Below are 21,484 nucleotides of genomic sequence, written 5' to 3' on the forward strand. Positions count from 1 at the left end.
AATCTTCTACCCCAGCTAGATACCCTTTTGTCACTATGTCACAGCAACAGGTTGTAGAGTTAGGAGAAAACAAAGCCAAGCCCTAGAGGGCTGTGACCCACTCTTCTTGGTCTATATTGTCCAGCTCCTCAGCTCCAATCTCCAAGGGGCCTTGGAATTCCTAGACTCTAGTTGGGATGTTGCCTTTAGAGTGAAAGCCAAAGTCAGATGTGCCAGATTGAGAACCCGGAGGGGTAAATGTGTCCAGCCTTTGGCTTACCTGCCTTCAGTGATAATTACATACAATAGAAACACATAATTAAAGACATTTCAACATGCACTTAAACATACACACTTATTTATTTTGCTTTACAAAAATGTCTTAATATTTCAAAGCTTAAAAGAATAGTAAAATTGCAGAAAGTATCCTCTTTTTTCTTCTTATGGTGTTATACCATGCTACATTTACTTCCTATGGGTCTCATTTTTGTGAGACTCATTGCTGTTCTCATTTTTTAGAACATATAGGGCTCCCAAATATAGAATGGTACATGCATATATCACAAACAGAAATATGTTTTTAGTTTCACAAACTTAGACCAAGGATCCATGTTTCTCGTACAAAGTTTTAAAGGTAGGAGTTGAATAGCGCCTCGTGTTCTTATTTACCTCCTAAAAACAACGTGCTCAAGAACAAGCCTTGCGTCAGCCCCAGCTGGACCTCCCATAGCCTTACACACCGGTGTCCTTCAAAAGATTAAGGAACAAAGCGGTTGGAACGTTCCTCTCGTGCACAGTCTCATTTTTCAAAGCGATAAATCTGAAACAGCAGCGGACATGCAGTCCTTGCAATGAGGAGCCACTGGGAGGGAGAGAAGCAAGCACTGACCTTGGAGTTAGCTTTGCACGGAGGTGACGGAGGGTGACGGAGGGTGACGGAGGGCAGAGTGCTTCACCTAACTGAGCCTCAGCTTTCTCCTCAGAAAAGTGGGGATACTAACACCTGCTTCATAAGCTCAAATATAAGGAGGGCACCTGGTGTGTCTGGAATATTCCTTCACTCACAGCCAAGCTAGTTCTTCGAGCGCAGCAGCACAAGGCGACAGAGCTTGGTCTTTGCATTAAAAATGAAGGAGAAGGTGATAGCAGGAGGAGGGAGCTCCAGGTTGATGGTTTTGTTTTTCTTGACGTAAAAGTCAAAATCAGGAGCAAAAGGGAGCTAGAAGGGGGCGGGAGAGGTAAGATGTAAGGAAAGAGGAAAAGGTGTAAATTGGGTGTTCTGAAGATTGATGCGTAGGGTTTCCCAGAGACTCGGTAGACTTCTGAGTGATACTGAGTGCCCTTTTGAGGCTGTGATCATGAAATAAAGGTGACGCCACGCTGTGCCATTGTATGGTTCTCTAGCCCATCCTAAGTGCACGTACACAGGTGCAGAACTAGTGCATGGATGAAGTTAACTGAGGCTTCATTTTTTTGCAAAGCAAGTGTGGTAAAGGGAGAGAGGCAAAGAAGAATAACCAAGTGATCATATCATTAGATACGGTATCAGTTATCTATTGCTGTTGTAACAAACCACCCCCAAACTTTGTGGCATAAAACAACCATTTTATTACACTCATGAATTCTGAGGGTCAGGAATCAGAACAGAGCACAGCAGGGACCAGTTATCTCTGCACCACAACGTCCAGCGCCTCACTGGTTGTCTCAAAGGCCGAGGTGACTCGATGACTGAAGGACACAGTCATCTGTGTTATCATCACTGGCTTGTTCGGCACTTGATGTTGGCTGTTGGCTGGGACCTCAGCGGGGCTGTCAGGTAGAAAATGTACCCATAGCCTCTTCAGGTGATTTCTCCATGGGTTAATCTGTTTTCTCATAGCACGTCTGATGGGCTCCAAGAGTGAGCATCCCAAGAGAAGGTGGAAGTGTGTGGCCTTTTTGTGATCCAGCCTTGGGAGTAATACAGTATCACTTCTACTGAACTCTGTTTGTCCAGGCAGTCGCAAACATTTTCCCAGGTTCTAGGAAAGAGAATATAAACCCCAGAACTCCGTGGAAAAAGTGTCAACATGTGGGATGAGAGATAATGTTGTGACATCTTAAAAAATACAATCTGCTACAGATACTGAAAAAATGGTTTGATAAAATTCAGCAGCCCTTTCCTTTTTAAAGCTCTTGGATCAAAGGAAATAGAAGGGTGAGTATATATCTAAAATAATTGAAAGCAGTGTCTCAAAGAGATATTTTTACACCCATGGTCATTGTAGCTTTATGCATAATAGCCACGAGGTGGAAGGAACCCAAGTGTTCATTGACAGATGGATAAATAAACAAACTGTGCTATATACATACAATGCAATATTATTCAGCCTGAACAAGGAAGGAAATTCTGACATATGCTACAACATGGATGAACCTTAAGGACGTTATGCTAAGTGAAACAAACCAGTCACAAAAAGACAAATACTGTGTGACTCCACTTATATGTGTTATCTAGAGAAGTCAAATTCATAGGAACAGAAAGTAGAATGGTGGTTGCCAGCAGTTGGGGTGGGGGGTGGGAGTGGGTGGCAAAGGGGGAAATAGAGAGTAATTATTTAATGGGTACAGTTTTAGTTTTGTAAGATGAAAAGAGTTTTGGAAATTGGTTGCACAATAATGTGAATGTGATTAACACTACTGAACTGTACACTCAAAAATGGTAAATTACATGTAATGTGTATTTTATCACAATTAAAAAAAAAGAAATAGAAGGAAGCTTTCTAGATATGCTAAGGATACCATGGCTGATGCTGCATATTAGCATGCTCTAGAATGAATGCACAGATGGAAACTAAAAAACTCCATTTCTCAGGCTCTCTTGTGGCTAGGGCTCAAGATGTGCTTTGGGTCCCACCAAACAGAAAAGTCTTGAGAGACTTTGATTGGAGCTGAGTCACCTGTGGAGAGAAGCAGTGAGCAAAGCTTGTGCTTTGTTGTTGCAGACTGTGGAAGAGGTGAGATGGATCTGGAGCCAACCACTGTAGCAGCAGCTTATTAATTTGGGAGATGACTTCTTGATTCAGCAGCTTTCAACATCACTGCTGGCAGCATTCCCAATTTTGGTCAAGGCAGAGTGGTTATGGGGTCTAGGAGTTGCCTTGGTCCCACTCCTCCTACCTTTACAAAAAGGCTGGAGGCAAAATCATCATGGTTTGTATATAAAATGATTGTAAATGCAGAGAATCAAAGACACTATTTTAAAAAGAAAACGATTGGAATTAAAGAGTTACATAAGGTGGCCAGATTTAAGACAACTGTTATATTCGTGTGTGTGTGTGTATATATATATGATGGTTTTTCTTTAACCCAACAATAATCAAGTAGAAATGTGATTTTAAATTCCCTATTCAAACAACAAAAAAAGTTAACAGGAATCAGGAATAAACTTACCAGAAATGTGCTGGACCTATTCAGCACACAGTTTCCATTTCAATCCTTTTTTCTTCCATTTCACTTTCAGAATATGTTCCACATACTCCTAACTAAAATCAATAAACAACTAAAAGGAATATTATAACAAAATACTTCATGAGAACTGTTCCCACTTAAGTCTCAGTAATAAGAAAACCTATTTTTGTCCAATCAGCTGAGCAAATTAAAATTCAATTCTTCTTTAGCTGTTACTGTTGTTTTCCATTCTGGGTCTTGTTTTTGTTTTAATCTCTATGTTAGAGTTAAGAGTACAAAAACTATACACCCATAAATCAAAGCAAACTTTTTCATTTTTAGACAAAGGAGGTTAAGACGAAAACAATTCTGAACCAGCAATGAATGCTCTGCCTCAGGGAAAGAAACTTTTAATATAATCCTTATGAAACTGTGTTCCTGGCATTCTCTTCATAAATCATGCGTGTATAAGTAATTTTCAAAGATTTAGGGAAATGAACTATTGCACAAGGGATGATGGGATATGTTTTTTTTTGTGTGTTTTTGTTTTCTGTTTTGTTTTCTTTCTTTTTTTATAGTTGCTGGTAGTTTATTGGCCAAAAAATGAAGAGATTTTCTCTGTCAGAAGTATCAAAGAAGAAATGTAGATCTGATGAAGTTTGGCTGCTTTAGCTATATTTATCATAACTAAACTCTGTTTAAGGGACATAACCAAAATTAGAGTAAACTGCAATCTCTTTGAGATTCAGAGCTATATCAATTCTTTACATATTATAAGAAAACACATTTTGGAAAATTATAGATGTATTTCTATAATCATTGAATTTGAGGTATTTATATGGAAGCATCAGGATTTAAAATATCTGTTGATATTCTATAAAACAATATTCATATACAAATATATCAGTTGTCTCTGCTGGGAAGCAGAAACTGAAATGAAGTTAAAAGTGAAAAAGGCTTATTGAGTGGTAACATCTGTGAAAGGAAAAAGGAGGAAGCAGGACTGGGCAGGGGAGCTATCATACCACAAAGCAGATTTGCCAATGACTCAGCCATCCCAGTGGGGCGTTCCAGATCAAAGATTGCCCACTGGAAGAGTACTGCATTGGGTGGAAATGGCCAGTCTTTTGATCCACCATCTTGCTGCATCACTGACTGGGGTTACCTCAAGAAGAGTATGACCTTGGCTCAAAAGCAAAGGAGACTTGAAGGAGTTGACAGGTGGAGGCTGTCAGCTAACTGTGCAATCCTTGCAGTTGGGCAACAAGTCCTTTCCTGAAAGGGCATTTGAGCTACACAGCATCGCCATGTCTGACACAAGTTAGCATCAGTGTTACAGACAAAACAAATTATGTGCTGCTTCCTTATATTTTTTAAAAATGATAAGGATGTAAAACAATATTAGTTTTCAAGAAACACCAAGTGACCAACTGTCCTGACTGGCTCTATCATTTATATACTTTATATACTTGGAAGAAAACAGGCATTTTGTAGGTCACGTGTGTTTATCTAACACAATCCATAGTAACTCCACTAGTCTGGCAGATCATATGAGCTCTAACTGGGATTAACACCCCTGATATTCAAAGAATTGACAGCAGATTTATTGTGGAATGAGTGTATCTGTTTTAATTAAGCTACATGCTTTACAGAACGAACATGGAATAAGACTATAGTATGAAAAAAGATCAGTAGTACTATATAGTTCAAAAGGTATTACCACTTCAAGGCATGACGTGTGACTTCAGAGAAACTCAAAATACTGTTTAAGAATCTTTATAGATACTAATATAATAGGAATAATAAGAAGAATAGTCATTATTAGGTAACTAAAATTTTCTCCTTTGGCTTATTATTACTACATGACCCCTAAAATACATTAAGAACATTAAATAGTTTGTCAACATGTATCAAAATTGCAAATGTACTTTGCCATTGACCCAGCAATCCCTCTTGAGGGAATTTAACCTCAAACATACTTGAATACAAGCAAAATAATTTTACTTGTTGCTGCACTGTTTGTAATTAGAGATTAGAAAAAAACCAAGTGTCGCTGAAAAGGAGACTGATAAATTACTGTACATCCACGTAATAGAATTCTATGTAGCTATAAAAACATGACTGCTACTGGATATGAAATTTCTTTTTAGGGTGATGAAAATATTCCAAAATTGATAGTGGTGATGGTTGCACAACTCTTTGAATATAGTCAAAACCATTAATGTGAACACTTTAAATGGGTGAATTTTAAATGGGTGAGTTTGGGAATTATATCTCAATAAAGCTGTTTTTTTTTTAAATAACATGTATTTGTGCAAGTTACTAATTCATTACAAAGGGTAAAAATAACTTTACATTGGAGAAACTTGGAAGACTTCGCCTTACCCAAGTAATCAGTTAGTATCACTAATGATGGGACAAACTGTCGTTGTGTCCCCCCTACGTTATATTCTCATAAGGACACATCACTTATGTTCTGTTCCTGCCAAAAACACAAAACCTGAATCTGATCATGGGAGAACTTCAGACAAACCCAAATTGAGGGACATTATAAAACAAAATGGCCTGTCATTTTTAAGAAATATCAATACCATGTAAGACAGAGACTGAGGAGATGTCCCAGATTAAAGGAGACGAAAGAGACATGAAAAGTAAATGCAGGTTATGATCCTGCATTGGATCCTAGACCAGGAAAAACAGTTTCTATAAAGAGCATTGTTGGGACAACTGATGAAATTTGAATAAGGTCTGTAGATTAGATGATAGTATTATATCGATGTTAGCTTTCTGAGCTCAATAATTTTACTATGGTCATGTAAATGACCTTATGAAATGAAATGAAAGCCCTTATTCTTAGGAAATGCACACTAATTCACTGAAATGTTTGGGGTAAATGGGAATGATGTGTGCAAGTTGCTGTCAAGTAATTCTGAAGAAATATTATACACACACATATATACGTGTGTGCATGTATTTGAGACAAGGACAGAGACAGAGAGACGGACAGAGAGGAAATGATATAGCAAATGTGGCAAAATGTTAACAATTGGTGAATCTGCATGAAAGGTATATGGGAATCTTTGTACTATTTTTGAAATTTTTTTGTTAAAAATTGTATTTCTGTTTGCTTATATTTGCATTGAGAAACTCTGGAGGAATAGATAAGAAATTAATAAAAATTATTACTTGTTAGGGAATACACTAGAAGCACTATAGCTGGTGGGCAGGGTGAAAGACACTTTTTGAATCATGTGAGTATATTACTTATTTGAAAATTTAAGTGCCAAATTGTTTTTAAAATTAACCTTTGAATATCTTTGAATTATATATCATGATTCCTCATATTCAGATGTTGAACTCCTTATAGAGTGGGTGCTTGACTGATGAGGTTACTTCCTCTGGACAGAAATTATACAAGTTGTTATAATGGATATTAAATCATTTGCTTGGGCAACAAGGAGTAATAAAGGACTTGAGTTGGCTGACCTGAGTTCAAACCAAAATGCATCTCTAATTTTCACTCTTCAGTAGCCTCTCTAACCCTTACAATCTGAGCTTGAGAAGCTTTGTAAACTTTAGCCTTTTGTTACTGGGGAGAAGAGGAGAAAAGGGAAACTGGCAGTCAGTACAGGTGCTTCATATGGTTTGCGCTTAAACTGTTGTCTACTTGTGTTTACTTCTAGCCTCTTCCAACTTTGATCCAATAGGAGAAGGTAGATTTTTATCTCTTTCTCTCTTTCTCTTTTAGCAAGAGGAAATAACCAAATTTAATACATTTGTATGTATGGGAACCCTACATACATGAGAGAGTCAGAAATTCCACATGCACGAGAGGTTCTAGATTTAATTTCTTAAGTCTGTCACAATGCTGTTCAGAATTGTCTATGAATCCACTATGCTCTCTTATATTGGCCCATTGTAGCCACCACTCCTCTGTGTGTAGTGTGTGTTTGTATCATATTATATATACAAAAAACAGTGTATGTGTTTGCATTTTAAAATAAATATGCAAACTGCTGTGTACCTACTACCTACTCTGGTTAGAAATAGAACATTACTAGTATCTCAATAGATCCTTGTATAAAACCTTCCCAATTGTGAACACTTGTTCTACACTATTTTTTCCTACAATTAATAATACATCTTAAAGATCTCTTAGTATCTCTATATCCTTCATAACAACCATTAAGAATTTAGTATTAATTTAATATTTTGTAATAAATTTACCCCTTATGTATGTATCCATAGAAATATTAGTTTTCTAATGTTGCATAATACACTACCCGAAAACTTAGTGGCTTAAAGAAAAATACACTTACAATCTCCCAGTTTCTGAGAGTCAAGGATTTAGATATGGATTACATGAGTAGTTCCGGCTCAAAATCTCTGAAAAGGTTGCGGTCAAGATACTGACCAGATTTTAGTCATCTAAAGGCTTGACTGGGGGAGAGAGATCTCTTTCCAAGATGGTTTACTCGCATGGCTGATGACAGGGGCCTTCAGTTCCTCTCAATGTGGTCGTCTACATAGGGTTGCTTGAGTGTCCTCACAACATGGCAGTGGCTTCTCCCAGAATGAGAGGTCCAAGAGAGAAAGAGAGTAAAGTCACAATGTCTTTTAAAACTTAGCCTCAGAAATCGCATAACATAATTCCTGCAAAATCTTATTTTGCAGATTGACAGTTGAATAGGATTGTCTATTCAGTGTGGGACTGTTATCTATTCTAGGGCAGGACTACCAAAAGGTAAGGTTCACTGCACTATTTTGGAGGTTGGGTATCACAATAAATACTACACAACTCAGTTCCACTTTTTTCTTGTTTTTTGTTTGTTTGTTTTGTTTTGTTTTTCACTTTATATAATGAATTATATTGTGGGTAGTTTTCTGTGTCTTCCTCAATGTCCCCTCCATTCTTAGGAGGTTCACAAGGCACATTTCCATATTATCAGGGCTATTTTTTAAAGATTCATCTATGTTGATGTGTGTCTCAGTTCGTTTGGGCTGTTATAACAAAATACTGTAGACTGGGTGGATTATAAACAACAGAAATTTATTTCTCACAGTTCTGGAGCTTGGGAAGTCCAAGATCAAGACACGAGCAGCTTCAGTGTCTGGAGAGAGCCTGCTTCCTGGTTTATAGATCACTGTCTTCTCTCTCGTCCTCACGTGGTAGAAGCAGTGAGGGATCTCTCTGGGGTCTGTTTTATATTGGCACTAATCCCATTCCTGAAAGCTTCACCCTGATGACCTAATGACTTCTCCAAAACCCCACCGCCAAATAGCATCACCTTGGAGATTAGGATTCAGCATATGAGTGGGGGTAGCACATAAACATTCAGTCTATTGAAAGGTATGTGACTGTCGTCCATTCATTTTTGTTGCTCTATAGTATTCCACAATTTATTTACCCATTCTATTTATGGTATTATAAACAATGCAGTGAGGATATACTCGTATATGTTATGGGAATATGTCTATGCTAATTTATATAAGATATGCCCATGTTTTCTTTTAAGAAAGAAAATAGTTATTTAGAGTGGTTGTACTCATTTATTTTCCCATAGCAGTGGATGAGAATTTCAGTTGCTTTACATTCTTGACAAAGCTTAGTATTGTTCAATTCTAAATTTTGCCAATTCAGTGGGCATGAAATAGTATAATATTTCACTGTGATTTTAACTTACATTTCCCTGATCCTAATGAGTTGAACAGCTAACCATCATTATTTCCTCTAAAGTAAATTACCTGTTCTGGAAACTAATTCTTTCTTATGTGAGTTGCAACTACTTTGTCCTACTTAATGGCTTGTCCTTTGACTTTTTTATGGTATATTTTGATTTACAGAAGTTCTTAACTGTAATAAAGTTAAATTCTTTCCTACTTAAAGCTCATAAAGATACTTTATTTTCTTCTCATAATTTTATAATTTTGTTTTTTTACATTTAAATCTTTCATCCATGTGGGATTGTTTTGTTTAGGGTGTGAGTTAGGGATGTAATTTCATTTTTTAATATGTATTTGTCAATTGCCCATATTTTATTTATTGAACAGTATATCCTTTCCCCACTCATCTGCAACGCCTGTTGTCATAAATCAAGTTTCTATATATTTGGCTCTTTATTGATCTATTGATTTGTTTGTCTGATACCACATTGTTTAATTACTCTAGCTATGTAATAAGTCTTCATATCTGGTAAGTCAAGTTCCCTTACCTTGTTCTTTTACAGAAGAACTAGGTTTTTTTTTTTGCTCTTCCATATATATTTTAGACCAGTTTATCAAGTTCCATGACAAACCATTGGTAATTTGATTAAAGTTGCATAGGATTTGTGTGCAGTTAGTTTGAGGGGCCGTTACAGCTTGAATCAACTGAACTTTTGCAAAAAACGACTCTGTAGGGATCCTGGAAAAAAGTGCTAGGAATAATCCCATATATCTTGGAGAGCTTTTTAATCATTTCTTCTAACTGTACTTACCTTGCTCCCCACCATCGAGAGGAGAGAGAGAGAGACAGAGACAGAGACAGAGAGAGAGAGACAGAGAGAGACAGAGACAGAGACAGAGAGAGAGACAGGAAGAGGGAGAGAGGGAGGGAATCAAAGTGTTAACTAAAGGTGATAAGAGGTTGTATTCAATGGTTTTATCACCACTACTTTCTCTGGCGTACTGTCTATGTACATACTATTTGGAGAAGTGGAATTGAAAGCAGGAATTTGAGAAGAAAGTGTGAGAAGCATGAAGGGAGGATATGCTGCTTGAAGAGAAAGGACCTTAACTTTGCTGATGGCTGAAACGGCTGTTTCTATGCTTGTTGTGCTCTGAAGTTTAAGGGGTAGGAATCCTAAATGGGAGATGAGAAAGACTTCAGAGAGAAGGTGGCATTTGAGCTGGAGCGACAGCGTGGATGAGTTCCACGATGAGCGTGTACATGGGTGGTGGGTTGAAGCTGTGGCGGGTGGGATTGAAGAAAAATGGTTATGGGCATTCCAGGCAGACGGAACAGGATAGACAGGAAGGAGAGACAGAAATGATGGGTTTGTAGGAGGCAACAGTAGTTCATTTTAAGTGAGAGATATTGCAGGAAAGATAAGTAGTGGCCCGATTGTGCAAGACCGTGAATGCCAAGCCAAGGACTTTAGACTTTATCCCTGGATGGCAGTGGAGGCTCTTGAATAGGAGAGTAACTGGCTCTGAAATTTGCTTCAGAAAGGTAATTGTGACTGCGTCCCACTGCGGCGCTGGGAAAGGAGCTGAGTGCTGCACTCCCACCTGCAGGGGGCGCGCCGCCTGGCGCAACGCCCTCCCCCGCCCCCTTCCCTGCTGCTCGGGCTTCGACGCGACGCGCTCGGAACTCGTCTTATCCCTCCTGGACACGCCCCCTCGGGCCTCGGCTAGGCCGCCTGGGCCCGCGCCCTGCGTCACGTCCGCTTTGATTCAGGGCCTGTTAGGGCCGAGGGGCGCGAAGAGCACCTTTGCGCCTGCGCCGGGCCGCAGTCGGTGGCTCTTGCTGACCGGCCTCCAAGGCTTTGCGCCTGCATTAGCATGTTCACGGTTATCTTCTGTCACTGCACACTCATAGATGTTTTGATTTGTCCCAAGAGATATAGGCAAACAGCGCAGAGGGGCTCGATCGCTCCCTAACCTTAGCGGCGCCGAGCCCAGCACCGCATCCCTTAGGCTCTCAGCTGAGAGGTGCTGAGTCGCTTCTCTGCAATATTCCTTCAGCTGCTTGCTCTCAATCTGCGGCCCAAACGTTCATACTAGTGAAAACCTGCCCCGGCCGCCCCAGCACAGGCTGTAATCCATGTTTCTAGGCATGTTTTACCTCTGCAATCATAGCAGAGACTCGGAGTTGAAGGGGACCTTGCAGGTCATCAAGTGCAACCTCTTAACCCTCCCCTATGTCCCGAGCGAGTGAATGTATGGTTTTTACTTGCACCCCCAAAGATCGTCCGTTTCCTAGGACAACTCTGATTAGGTAACCTTCCTGGAAGTTTCCTACATTCAACTTTCATTCCTTCAAAATTATTTATTGAGCACCAACTGTGAGTCAAGTACTGTAGGTTCTGGGGATACAATGAGGAACTAGAGTGAAACAAACGATTGTTGATCTCTTGGAGTTTACATTCTATTCTAGTTGGGATAGATCAACAACTGAAAATAATTAAAGGCTGTGATTTATGTTAGCAAAGAAATAAACAAGGCTTATGGTAGAAACATAGGTGGGAACTGCTCAGCATTATTAGACAAGGCCTCTTGGAGGTGCTGACATTTATAACCAGCCAAGCGAACAGTTAGGAGCAGAATAAGTTCCAAGCCGAGAAAAGAGCAAAGCCCTTGAGGCAGGAAAGAGGTTGCTGTTTTCTAGGAAGACAGAAGACCAGTGTGGCCAGAGGGGAGGCAAGGTTGAGAATGCAAACAGGAACCAGACGCAGGCTTTATGGGCCACGGTAAGAAGTTGGAAGAGAACAATGGGAAACCAAAGAATAACGTGGGGCAGAGATTTGATCTTAGTTCAGCTGTTTAGAACCACACAAACCATATCACATATCCTATGTTTTTCCATATCAGTCCTTTAGATATTTGAGCATGGCTGATATGTTTTCCTTTCTTGCCCCCAACACCTCTGGAAGCTATGGTTCTACTTCATTTTATCCAGAAGATTTATGAATGACTTTCAAAACGTCACTCTGAACACTGAAAATGTGGAGAATTTTTCATGTAAATCAGGTGTGTACATTTTTAAAGGAAAGGACCTAAGGCTTTTATGAGATTCTCAAAACCACCACTTAAACATTTCTCATCTCTGTGGTCCTGATTATTGTTCTCTGGAGTAGCAGGGTACAATGTCAACTTCAACCCAGGCTAGTTCTCTAAGTGGTCTTCTCACCTGTGAAATGAAAACTAGAAATGCTATGAGGATTAAATGAGATTATGTTAAAAAAGTGTTTAATGGTAGGCCATAACGCGCCAGCCACACCCGTTCCACTATTATAAACAAACACCTGCATCCCTGGGATGGAGGGACAATTTATAGGTAAAGCTCCTTCAGCACTCCAAACATTCACGAAGTGCCTATTCTGTATAGAGCCCCTGGTGAAAAAAGATCTGCCTTCCAGGGGTCTGGTATCTCGCTGAAAGACCCAGGAGAGATAAACGAAATGTCCACCGTGAAGTGTTGTGGGATCTGGGAGCTGCAGACAAGTCTTTAATTTCCACTGGAGTTAAGCGGTCATCGGAGTTCATATTTGAAATGGGTTTGAAATATGAAAATATTGAATTTTATTTGAAGTGGGTTTGAAAGATGAACATATTGAATTTTAAACACACAGAAAATCAGTATTACACATAAACATTTTATTCTTGATGTGCAAAGGCCGACTGGAAACACTGCGATCACTTCTATTATCTGACAAATACCAAACAGCAGGTATCGTGAGAACGCACCTATCTTTTGTCCAGTCTGTTTACTATACATTGCCTGCTCTGGGCAGTCCTTATCTTCATGTTCGGGAACAAAGTACACACATACACACCCCTTTCCGAAAAGAGAAAGGCAGACTCCAAGAGAGGGGTGGGATCCCTCGTGGCCCAACCACACAATGGGGGCCACTTCACCGTAGCTCGCCCCCTGTCCCTCCGGACCCCCCACACCCCCGCCCCACAAGCCCCACTGTAGCCGGGGTTCGACTTCTCCGGTCCCTATCGCTCCTCCCTTGCAGCTCCAGGGATGCAGTTACAGCCCCTCCGGGCGCCCTCCCTCTCTCGAGCTTCCCTCCTCCTTCGCTGGGGAGCCGGAAAACCCGGAGCGAACTGGCCCCGTCCGGCGGCGCATGCTCAGTAGCGAGCAGGTTCAGTTCGCTAGTAGGAAGCCCCAGCGCTACACCCGCGTCGGCGGCGGCCGCGGCGGCACCTCAGGGCAGCCAGATTCCCCAACAACGACCTCGGGCCTCTCCCCTCCCCCGCTAGACCCCGGCCCCAGCTCCGCCCCGCCCGGGGTCGCTCGCGTTTGGCGGTCTCCGCTGCGCTGAGCGGTCGCCGCGGCCGGAGCGCCCCTCCACACGCCCTCCCCCAGCCGCCGGCTCCGCCGCGGGGCCAGGCCGGGCCCAGGAGCGCAGCCCCGGCAGGCGGGCGGGCGGCGGCCTCGGCAGAGGGCAGCCCGGGGCGGCGCCGGCGGGCCGGGGAGGGGTGGGGGGGCCCGGCCCCTGGGCGGTGGTGCGGGATGCCGCCGCCACCGCCTCTGGGCTGCGTTCGCTCTCTGCGGCGGGTGCCCGTGTCGGGTGGGTGGCCGGCCGCGGGCCTCGCCCCCCAGCCCTCTCTCCAAGGCTAGCCCGGCCGCGCGGCGCCCCGAGGGGGCCGGGCCGTCCGGTGGGGCCGCGGCCCTGCTCCGCGCTGCGAGCTCGCCCTCTCGCGGCTCCCGGCCCGGCCGCCGCCGCCCCCTCCCAGTGCAGGGCGCCCCGGGGGCACCATGCAGGCGCAGCAGCTGCCGTACGAGTTTTTCAGCGAGGAGAACGCGCCCAAGTGGCGGGGGCTGCTGGTGCCTGCGCTGAAAAAGGTGAGGAGCGCAGGGGACCCCGCTTCCCGGCTGCAGCCCCTGCGAGGGCGCCGGGCCCGGCTGGGCAAGGCTTGGGGAGGCGGGGCGCGCGCGGGGCCGTCTTTCTTCCCGGTCTCACTGCCTCCCAGAAAGGACGGCACACACTGAGGTTCCCCCGCAGTCGCTGGCTGTCGGTGTTGACATTCACTCCGTGTGTGAGAAGGCCGCAGGAAAGCGGGGAGCGTTTGTCCAAATCATCCAGTCCCTGACAGCTTAAGGTCCTGCCCCTGATTCTCTCACCAGAGTTGGAGCAGCCTCAGGTCTCAGCGGAGGTCAAAGCAGGCCACTTTTCCGGCTTCTTGGTCTTACCCAGACCCGCTGTCAGCCTCCGGTTTTAGGTGTCCAGTCTGCCCGTTTCAGTGGGCTCGATATGCTCTGGCCATAATGCTTGCTCTAAGTAATTGCAGCGCTCGCCTGCCAGCAGGAATATGGCCTGCTTTGCTCGCCCTCTGTAATCACTCTTCATTCCCCCGAATTCCTCCATTCCTCCCATTAACAGGCGCGGGTGTGCAAGCCACTCTTTTTTCTTTTCTTTTTCTTTCTTTCCAAAATCTGAGAATTTTGGCACTATCATTCGGTTTGTGGATCAGAAATTTTAAACTTCCTGTGTTTCTTCAAGTTTGCCACATTGTTACCTAACGTTATATACCCCACGACTTGTACTTTTTAAATGTTTTAGTGTAATTAGGAAATGTTGCTACATTTTAAAAGCTTCTAAAGCAACATTGTGACTTAAATACATTAAAACATCAGGAACTGGTGTGCTTGAATGAACCTTAGAAACAACCAGAGTATTTTTTTGTTTTCCTTTTACTTTTTCTATAAATATAGAAATTGCTTTCTCTTTTAATAGTGTTTCTAAATCCCAGTTTCTTGTTGCTCAAAGAATGATTCTTGTTATCTGGTGAAAATATTTTTACTCCTACTGAGAGTTCAGATTATGGGTGTACCTTTTGTTCTAAGCATTTATCCTTTTAAAAACTGTCTCTTGAAAGGTGTCTGATATTTCTCAAAGGCCAGCAACTTTTACTTTCCCTTTTGCCCTGTTCTCCCTTTTCCCCTCTTGGTATCTTACAGTGGAAACTATTTGGTTTGTTAGCAGAATTTGCTCATATATTTCAGATCTAAGTTAATGACCTTTTTCCTTAGATATCTGACTAGCCACACACATCTCTGTGATACTGTTTTAAAGAAAACCAAAAACAGATGCTATTTGCCTTATATTCATTAGGCTTTATTCATTAGAAATCTCTTCAGGCTCTCACTGTATTTCCTTTTGCTTTACCTACATGCTACATCTTAGCTTGTAATAGAAGGTGAGTAGGAGGTCTCAGTGATGCCAGACCTGATTGGTATCCTGACCGAGGTGGAGAGGAGACAGAAAAATTGTTAAAAAAAAAATACAAAAAACCTCCTAAAACACTATCAATTTGGGGCTATTTTGTTTGGAAGCAAGCAACGCCTGTCCCAGGGGAACCATCAAGATACTCTTATCAATTGAGGGGACTATGAAGCAGTAAAAAGAGCAGGAGTTGGCAGACCAGGTCCAACTCTGCCACACTGGTGGCCCTTGCTAAAATCTGTCCACAGAAGCATTTGGTTTGGCTGGCACCGTGTTGTTTTAATTTTAATGTAATTAGTTGCCAATGTTTAAAAATGGGAGATATTACATAAAATCAGAATTTTGAGCTTTTCTTGAAGAGTAGCTCTCCCCTCATGGGCCCGCTTTCCAGCAAGGCAGTAAAGTGCTGCAGCTGCCCTCTTTAGACAGCATGTAGTATTTTCAGTTTACCACAGCTCTCCACCAGACCTCTGCTTATTTACCTAAACCAGCTTTGACTTTAAGCAGAAATGCCCTTGTATGACAGAAGTGATGGGAGGAGGTGGAAGGATACACAATCTAGTTGATAGGTGAGGTTCTTCCAGTTCTTTTTTTAATTATTAGTTTCAGGTGTACAAAACAATGTACTAGTTAGATATTTACACCCCTCACAAAGTGATAACCCCGTCCCCCCAATCTACTACCTCTCTGACATCGTATACAGCTATTACAATACCATTGACTCTATTCCCTATGCTGTACTCCACATCCCGTGGCAATATATGTATACATATACTTAATTATAGTTGACATTCAATACTATTTAACTTCAGCTTCAGGTGTGTAGCATGTTCTTCCAATTCTTATTTAAAATATCTACTATTGATGATTCTAAGCCACCTAAAACAAGGTTAAAAATATATTTCATATCTGGACATGCTTTGGGTGGCTCAAAACCTGCGTTTTCATCTACCTGCTGCTGTGTTTCCCCAAAAAGAAGACCTAGCCGGACCATCAGCTCTAATGCATCTTTTGGAGCAAAAATTAATATCAATATTACATAAGAACCGGTCTCATATTATAGTAAAATAAGTCCGGGTCTTATATTAATTTTTGCTCCAAAAGACGCATTAGAGCTGGTGGTCTGGCTAGGTCTTCTTTTTGGGGAAACACAGTAGACATTTAATTTGGATATCTCCGTATCTTGAACTCCTCCTTTAGACTTATTGCACTATTTGCCGATGTGCCCAACTTGTGTTATCTTACCTGAAGCTCTGTGGAGATCCTGTTATTTTCACCTGGACTGCCCTTTGCCTGGCCTAACACTACTTCTTCTGGACTAGTTTGATCTCAGATCTTTTCTCAAATCTTCAGGGCTGAGTGAGATAGTCTTTATTTTCTGTTAGTACCCTTGCCTAGCACTTAACAATGGATTCCAAGTTTCTATATAATTGACCTCCCCCCCACCCCAGCTCTTCCCCAACTAGTTTGGATGGTCCTTGAAGACAAGGATAATATTTTACCCTTATTTTATCCTCCCATGTATACAGTGCCTGACACCTAGTAAGCACTTAAATTTGAATGAATGGTTGAGGGAATACCCAAACTAAAATCATCAACTGCCTTCCACCTACCATTACAATTTTTTTCTCTTGATTAATAGCTTTATTATTTTATGTGACTGGTTCAAAACTTCGGAGTCATCTCTGTCTTTTCTCTTTGCCTGACTGACTACACCCAGGTAGAACCTGTAGATTCGTTCCCCCTTTGACGTGTTCTAATCTGTTCCCTCTTACTCCAACTGCTGTGAGTCTCCTTTTCCAGACTACTGGGATAGCCACTTAACTGAGTTCACTGCACCTCACCTCTCCTTTATTATTATTATTATTTTTTCAATTGGGGAATATTGGGGAGCAGTGTGTTTTTCCAGGAGCCATCAGCACCAAGTCAAGTCATTTTCCTTCAGTCTGGTTGTGGAGGGCACAGCTCAGGTCCAAGTCCAGTCGCCGTTTTCAATGATTAGTTGCAGGGGGCACAGCCCACCATCCCATGTGGCAATTGAACCAGCAACCTTGTTGTTAAGAGCACCCACTCTAACCAACTGAGCCATCTGGCCACCCCTATCTATTTATTATTCAAGTTTTAGAAGTTATAGTACACTTCTGAACATGTCACAGGTTTGTTCAGAAACTTGGATGTCTTTTGAGGGCATAGGATGAAGTGCACATTTATCATGGAATTGACGATGATAGATGATCTGGCTTCATTCTGCTTTTCTGACTGGATTGCCTATATTTCTATTCTTTATGCTTCAGCCAGACTGCTTTACTATTTTTCCTGAATATGCCCAGAATGTCTCACTGCATCTATCAGTCTAAGTTCTAGCTTAAATACTGCACACATGTATCATGCCTACTGCAGACCAAGTATTGCCCTCCGCACTAAAAGATGAAAAGGTAAATGACATCATCCAGAAATGACTAAGTTAGAATATGATGGGAAGTGGCATAAAATGAGTTTGGAGAGGAAACTGGTTTATAGAGAATGTTTTGTATGTTAAGCTAAGGAGATTGAATTTTGTCTAGAGGGGATAGAAGTCATTGAGGAATTTTAAATAGGGGAGTAACATCAGATATGAATTTTAGAAAATTCACTTTGGCCATAGAATAGAAAATGCATCGGAGAAGAATGAGACCCGTGGTAAGGAGAAAAGTTAGAAGGCTAGTTTATTAGTCCAGCCAAGAGATGATATGCATTTCAATTAAGAATGCATTTGAACTAGGATGGAACTGTGGGGGTGGATTTTATTTGAAAGATGTTTAAAAGGCAGAATTGACAGGACCTAGTAACTCGCTGAGTGATTGGGGGAAGTGGTAAGAGAGCAGGAAGACTCTCTAAGTGTTTGGTTTGAGTGCCTTGAGTCAGGATAGGGAATGTAGGAACAGAACCCATTGTTAGGAAGGAGAGTGTGGTGTGATGAATTTGGGACATCTTGATTTAAAAGTCCTTTTGGGTTATCCAGGTGGACTTGTCAAGCTGGCAGTTGGTTGTTGGTATCTGGTGGAGCAGATTTGGGACTTCTAGGTGTGTAAGTAAAGCCATAAGAATAGATGAAGTCTGTATCCATACAAATGCTTACACGTGAATGCTCATGGCAGCTCTGCTCAACAAAAAATTAGAAACAACCCAAATGTTCATCAGCAGGTGAATGAATAAATGCATTGCGATATAGCCACATATTGGAATCCTACTAGCAATAGAAAGAATGGACTATCGATACACAGGACAACATGGCTGAGTCTCAACAGAATGAAAGAAGCCAGACTAAAAAAAAGAGTATATACTGTATAATTCTATTTATATGGAATCCCAGAAAATGCAAACTAATCTACAGTGACAAAAAGCAGGCCAGTAGTTGTGTTAGGGGGGAAACTTTCATGTTCATTTGTCTTGATTGTGCTGATAGTTTCAGGGGTGTATACATATGTTACAATTTAACAGATTGTACAGCTATAGTATATGCAATTCATTGTATGTCATTGTACCTCAAAGAAAGTGTTGAAAAAAAAAGTAGATGAGGTCACCCACTGAAAATGCCTAGAGGTAAGACTGAAATAGGGCTGGCAGTAGAAGTGGAGGAAGAGAGTGGACAATATCGTGTAGGGGGAGAGCAGAGGGAAAAGAGTGAGTAAAGGAGATTAAAAAGGAAGGAGTCAGGTAGAACAAAGGAGACCTTAGTGTTCAAGAAGCTGAGAAAAAAAAGGAGTTTCAAGAAAAGAGTAATTAACTAAGTCAGGTTTCAGAAAAGTCAAATAAGCTACTTGAAAAATATTAGGTTTGATGGATACAGAAAAGTCAAATAAGGTACCTGAAAAAATGTTAGATTTGACAGTCAAGGGGTCACTTATGACCTAGCAGTTTCAGTTTGAGGGTAGAAGATGGAAGAGCGTGGAAAAAGAATAACAAGGACAGGTGACTTTTTTTTTTTCAGATTATTTTTTCTAGAAGCTTGGAAAAAAAGGGAAAAGAGATACATCTATGGCAAGAAGGGGATTCAAGGTTGGGCAGGACACTTTTGTTTTTATTTGAAGGTGAGGGAATCTGGTATATGTTAGGAACCTTTGGGGAAGGAACTGGTAGAGAGTGCTGGTAAAATACTGAAGAAGAAGATGAGCTCTGGAACACAAGCTTGGGATTTGCCTTGAACTATTTGCTGGTACTATTTTAAATGCCTCACATATGTTCTCTAATTCTCACAGGATACTGTTATTGCCTTCATTTTACAAGAGGAAACTGAGGTTTGGAAAGGGCAATTTGGTTACAGAGTCTGCATTTTTAAATACTATGTTATGCTCCCTCTGGCAGGGGTGATGACATTCTTCTGAAATGGGAGGGAAAGAGATAAAGATGGGTTTGTAGGTGGAGAGCAGGGAGTTCATGCTAGGTAGCCTCTATTTTCATGATGAAATGAAAGGCAAGAGCCTTTACACAGAGTGAGGAAAGAGAAATGAGTAAGGATTTAAGGAGCATGATGAAATTTTGGAATTGCTGCTGTAGATTGTGGAGGAGCAGCCAACCAGTGAATTAGAAAGGAATTGCCGAGCAGTGTTGAGTGTGGAGACCATAAATTTGGAGTAGCGTTCATTGGTCTGGTGGTGGTGAGATTTTCCTCCAGCAGCAATCATTAGTTCAGGTAAATGGATAGAGAAGATAGTTGATTGCAGGTGGCTGTAGTAGGGACTAAGAAGATAGGGATATGTCAGGTGACAGAGAAGAAGTAAAACTACAAGAGAGGTAAATGAGGTATAAATGAGGGCTCCATGGATTAGAAATCTAGATAAATTGGAAGAGGAGGGTAATGGGAGTAGATAGGGTATTATGGTTAGAGATGATGATAATTAAGTGTTGGGGTTTTAAGATTCCAGAGAGGAAGGAGATTAGATAATTAGGAGATGTGTTGCATGCATGGATGATGAAGTCCACGAGGATTGGGTAATGTATTATAGTGGAGAACAGACTAATGCAGCAGTGGCAGTGAGGTCCAGAAATCACAGCAGTGAGGATGCTTTAACCAAATCATAATAAAAGTGGCATCTCCTCCCCACTTCCCCATAATGTATATGGATGGAATAGGGAAAAAAATTGCACCTCATTTTAGAATAGTTTGTCTTGTGATCAAGTTTTTTACTTAACATTTTATTATGAAAAATTCGAAATATACAGGAAAGTTGAAAGAATTATTATAAATACCAATATACCCATCACATGGAGTCCGTAATTTACCTTTTATTGTGTTTGCTTTATCACATGCTTATCCATACTTCCATCCATCTACCAATCCATCTTATGTTTTGATGTATTTCAAAGTAAGTTGCAGACATCAGTATACTTTACCCCTAAACATTTCAGCATGCGTGTCATTAACTAGAGTTTAATATTAGTTTATGGTTCCTTTTGTTTATTAGGTAAAATTTATGTACAGTGGAATACACAAATATTAATTGTGCCATTTAATAAGTTTTAACAAATGACTACAACCCAAGGCTTTACCAAGGTGTCAAACGTTACTTTCGTTTGGGAAATTTCCTTCATGTGTCTTCTTAGTCAAACCCTGTCCCCTCCCAGAAGCAACTATTGTTCTGATCTTTTGTCATCCTACTATAAATTTATGTATTCTAGAATGTCATAGAAATAAAATCATGCAGTATATATTTTTGGTAAGGCTTTTGAGGTTGTGTGTATCAAGAATTTGGTCCTTTTTTCTATCACAGGAATATGTCAAAAGTTTGTCAAGTAGATGATAACTGGGAGTTTTCCATTTTGGGGCCATTATGAATAAAGCTGCCATGAATGTTCTTATACAAGTCTTTTTGTATACATATGTTTTCATTTCTCTTGGGTAAATGCCAGGAGAAATGTCTCATAGAGTGTCTGTTTAGTTTTATGAGAAACTGCCAGACCTTTTCTCAAAGTGTTTGTACCCATTTTGCATTCCCACCATGTATGAGAGTTCCAGTTGCTCCATATTCTTGCCTATATTTGGTGTTGTTAGTCTTTAATTTTAGTCATTGTGATAGATGTGTAGTGGTATCTCATTGTGATTTTAATTTGCATTCTCCTGATGACTAATGACATTAAGCACTTATTCATGTTCTTATTGA

The 21,484-nt window shown here is 41.1% G+C and overlaps 1 protein-coding gene across 3 annotated transcripts in view; it reads left to right on the forward strand.

The window, feature by feature from the left end:
• Window positions 1-13,641: 13,641 nt before the first annotated feature.
• SOS1 (SOS Ras/Rac guanine nucleotide exchange factor 1) overlaps window positions 13,642-21,484 on the forward strand; it is a 115,953-nt gene continuing 108,110 nt past the window's right edge. For 2 of the 3 annotated variants that reach the window (XM_033124509.1, XM_033124510.1), the window contains exon 1: window positions 13,642-13,963. In XM_033124509.1, coding sequence (XP_032980400.1) covers window positions 13,877-13,963 — 87 coding nt within the window. In that variant the 5' untranslated portion in view covers window positions 13,642-13,876. The remainder of the gene's footprint in view (window positions 13,964-21,484) is intronic. The other variant, XM_033124511.1, reaches the window with a different exon arrangement.

Source organism: Rhinolophus ferrumequinum, chromosome 13 (genome assembly GCF_004115265.2).
Source record: "Rhinolophus ferrumequinum isolate MPI-CBG mRhiFer1 chromosome 13, mRhiFer1_v1.p, whole genome shotgun sequence".
Classification (NCBI taxonomy): domain Eukaryota; kingdom Metazoa; phylum Chordata; class Mammalia; order Chiroptera; family Rhinolophidae; genus Rhinolophus; species Rhinolophus ferrumequinum.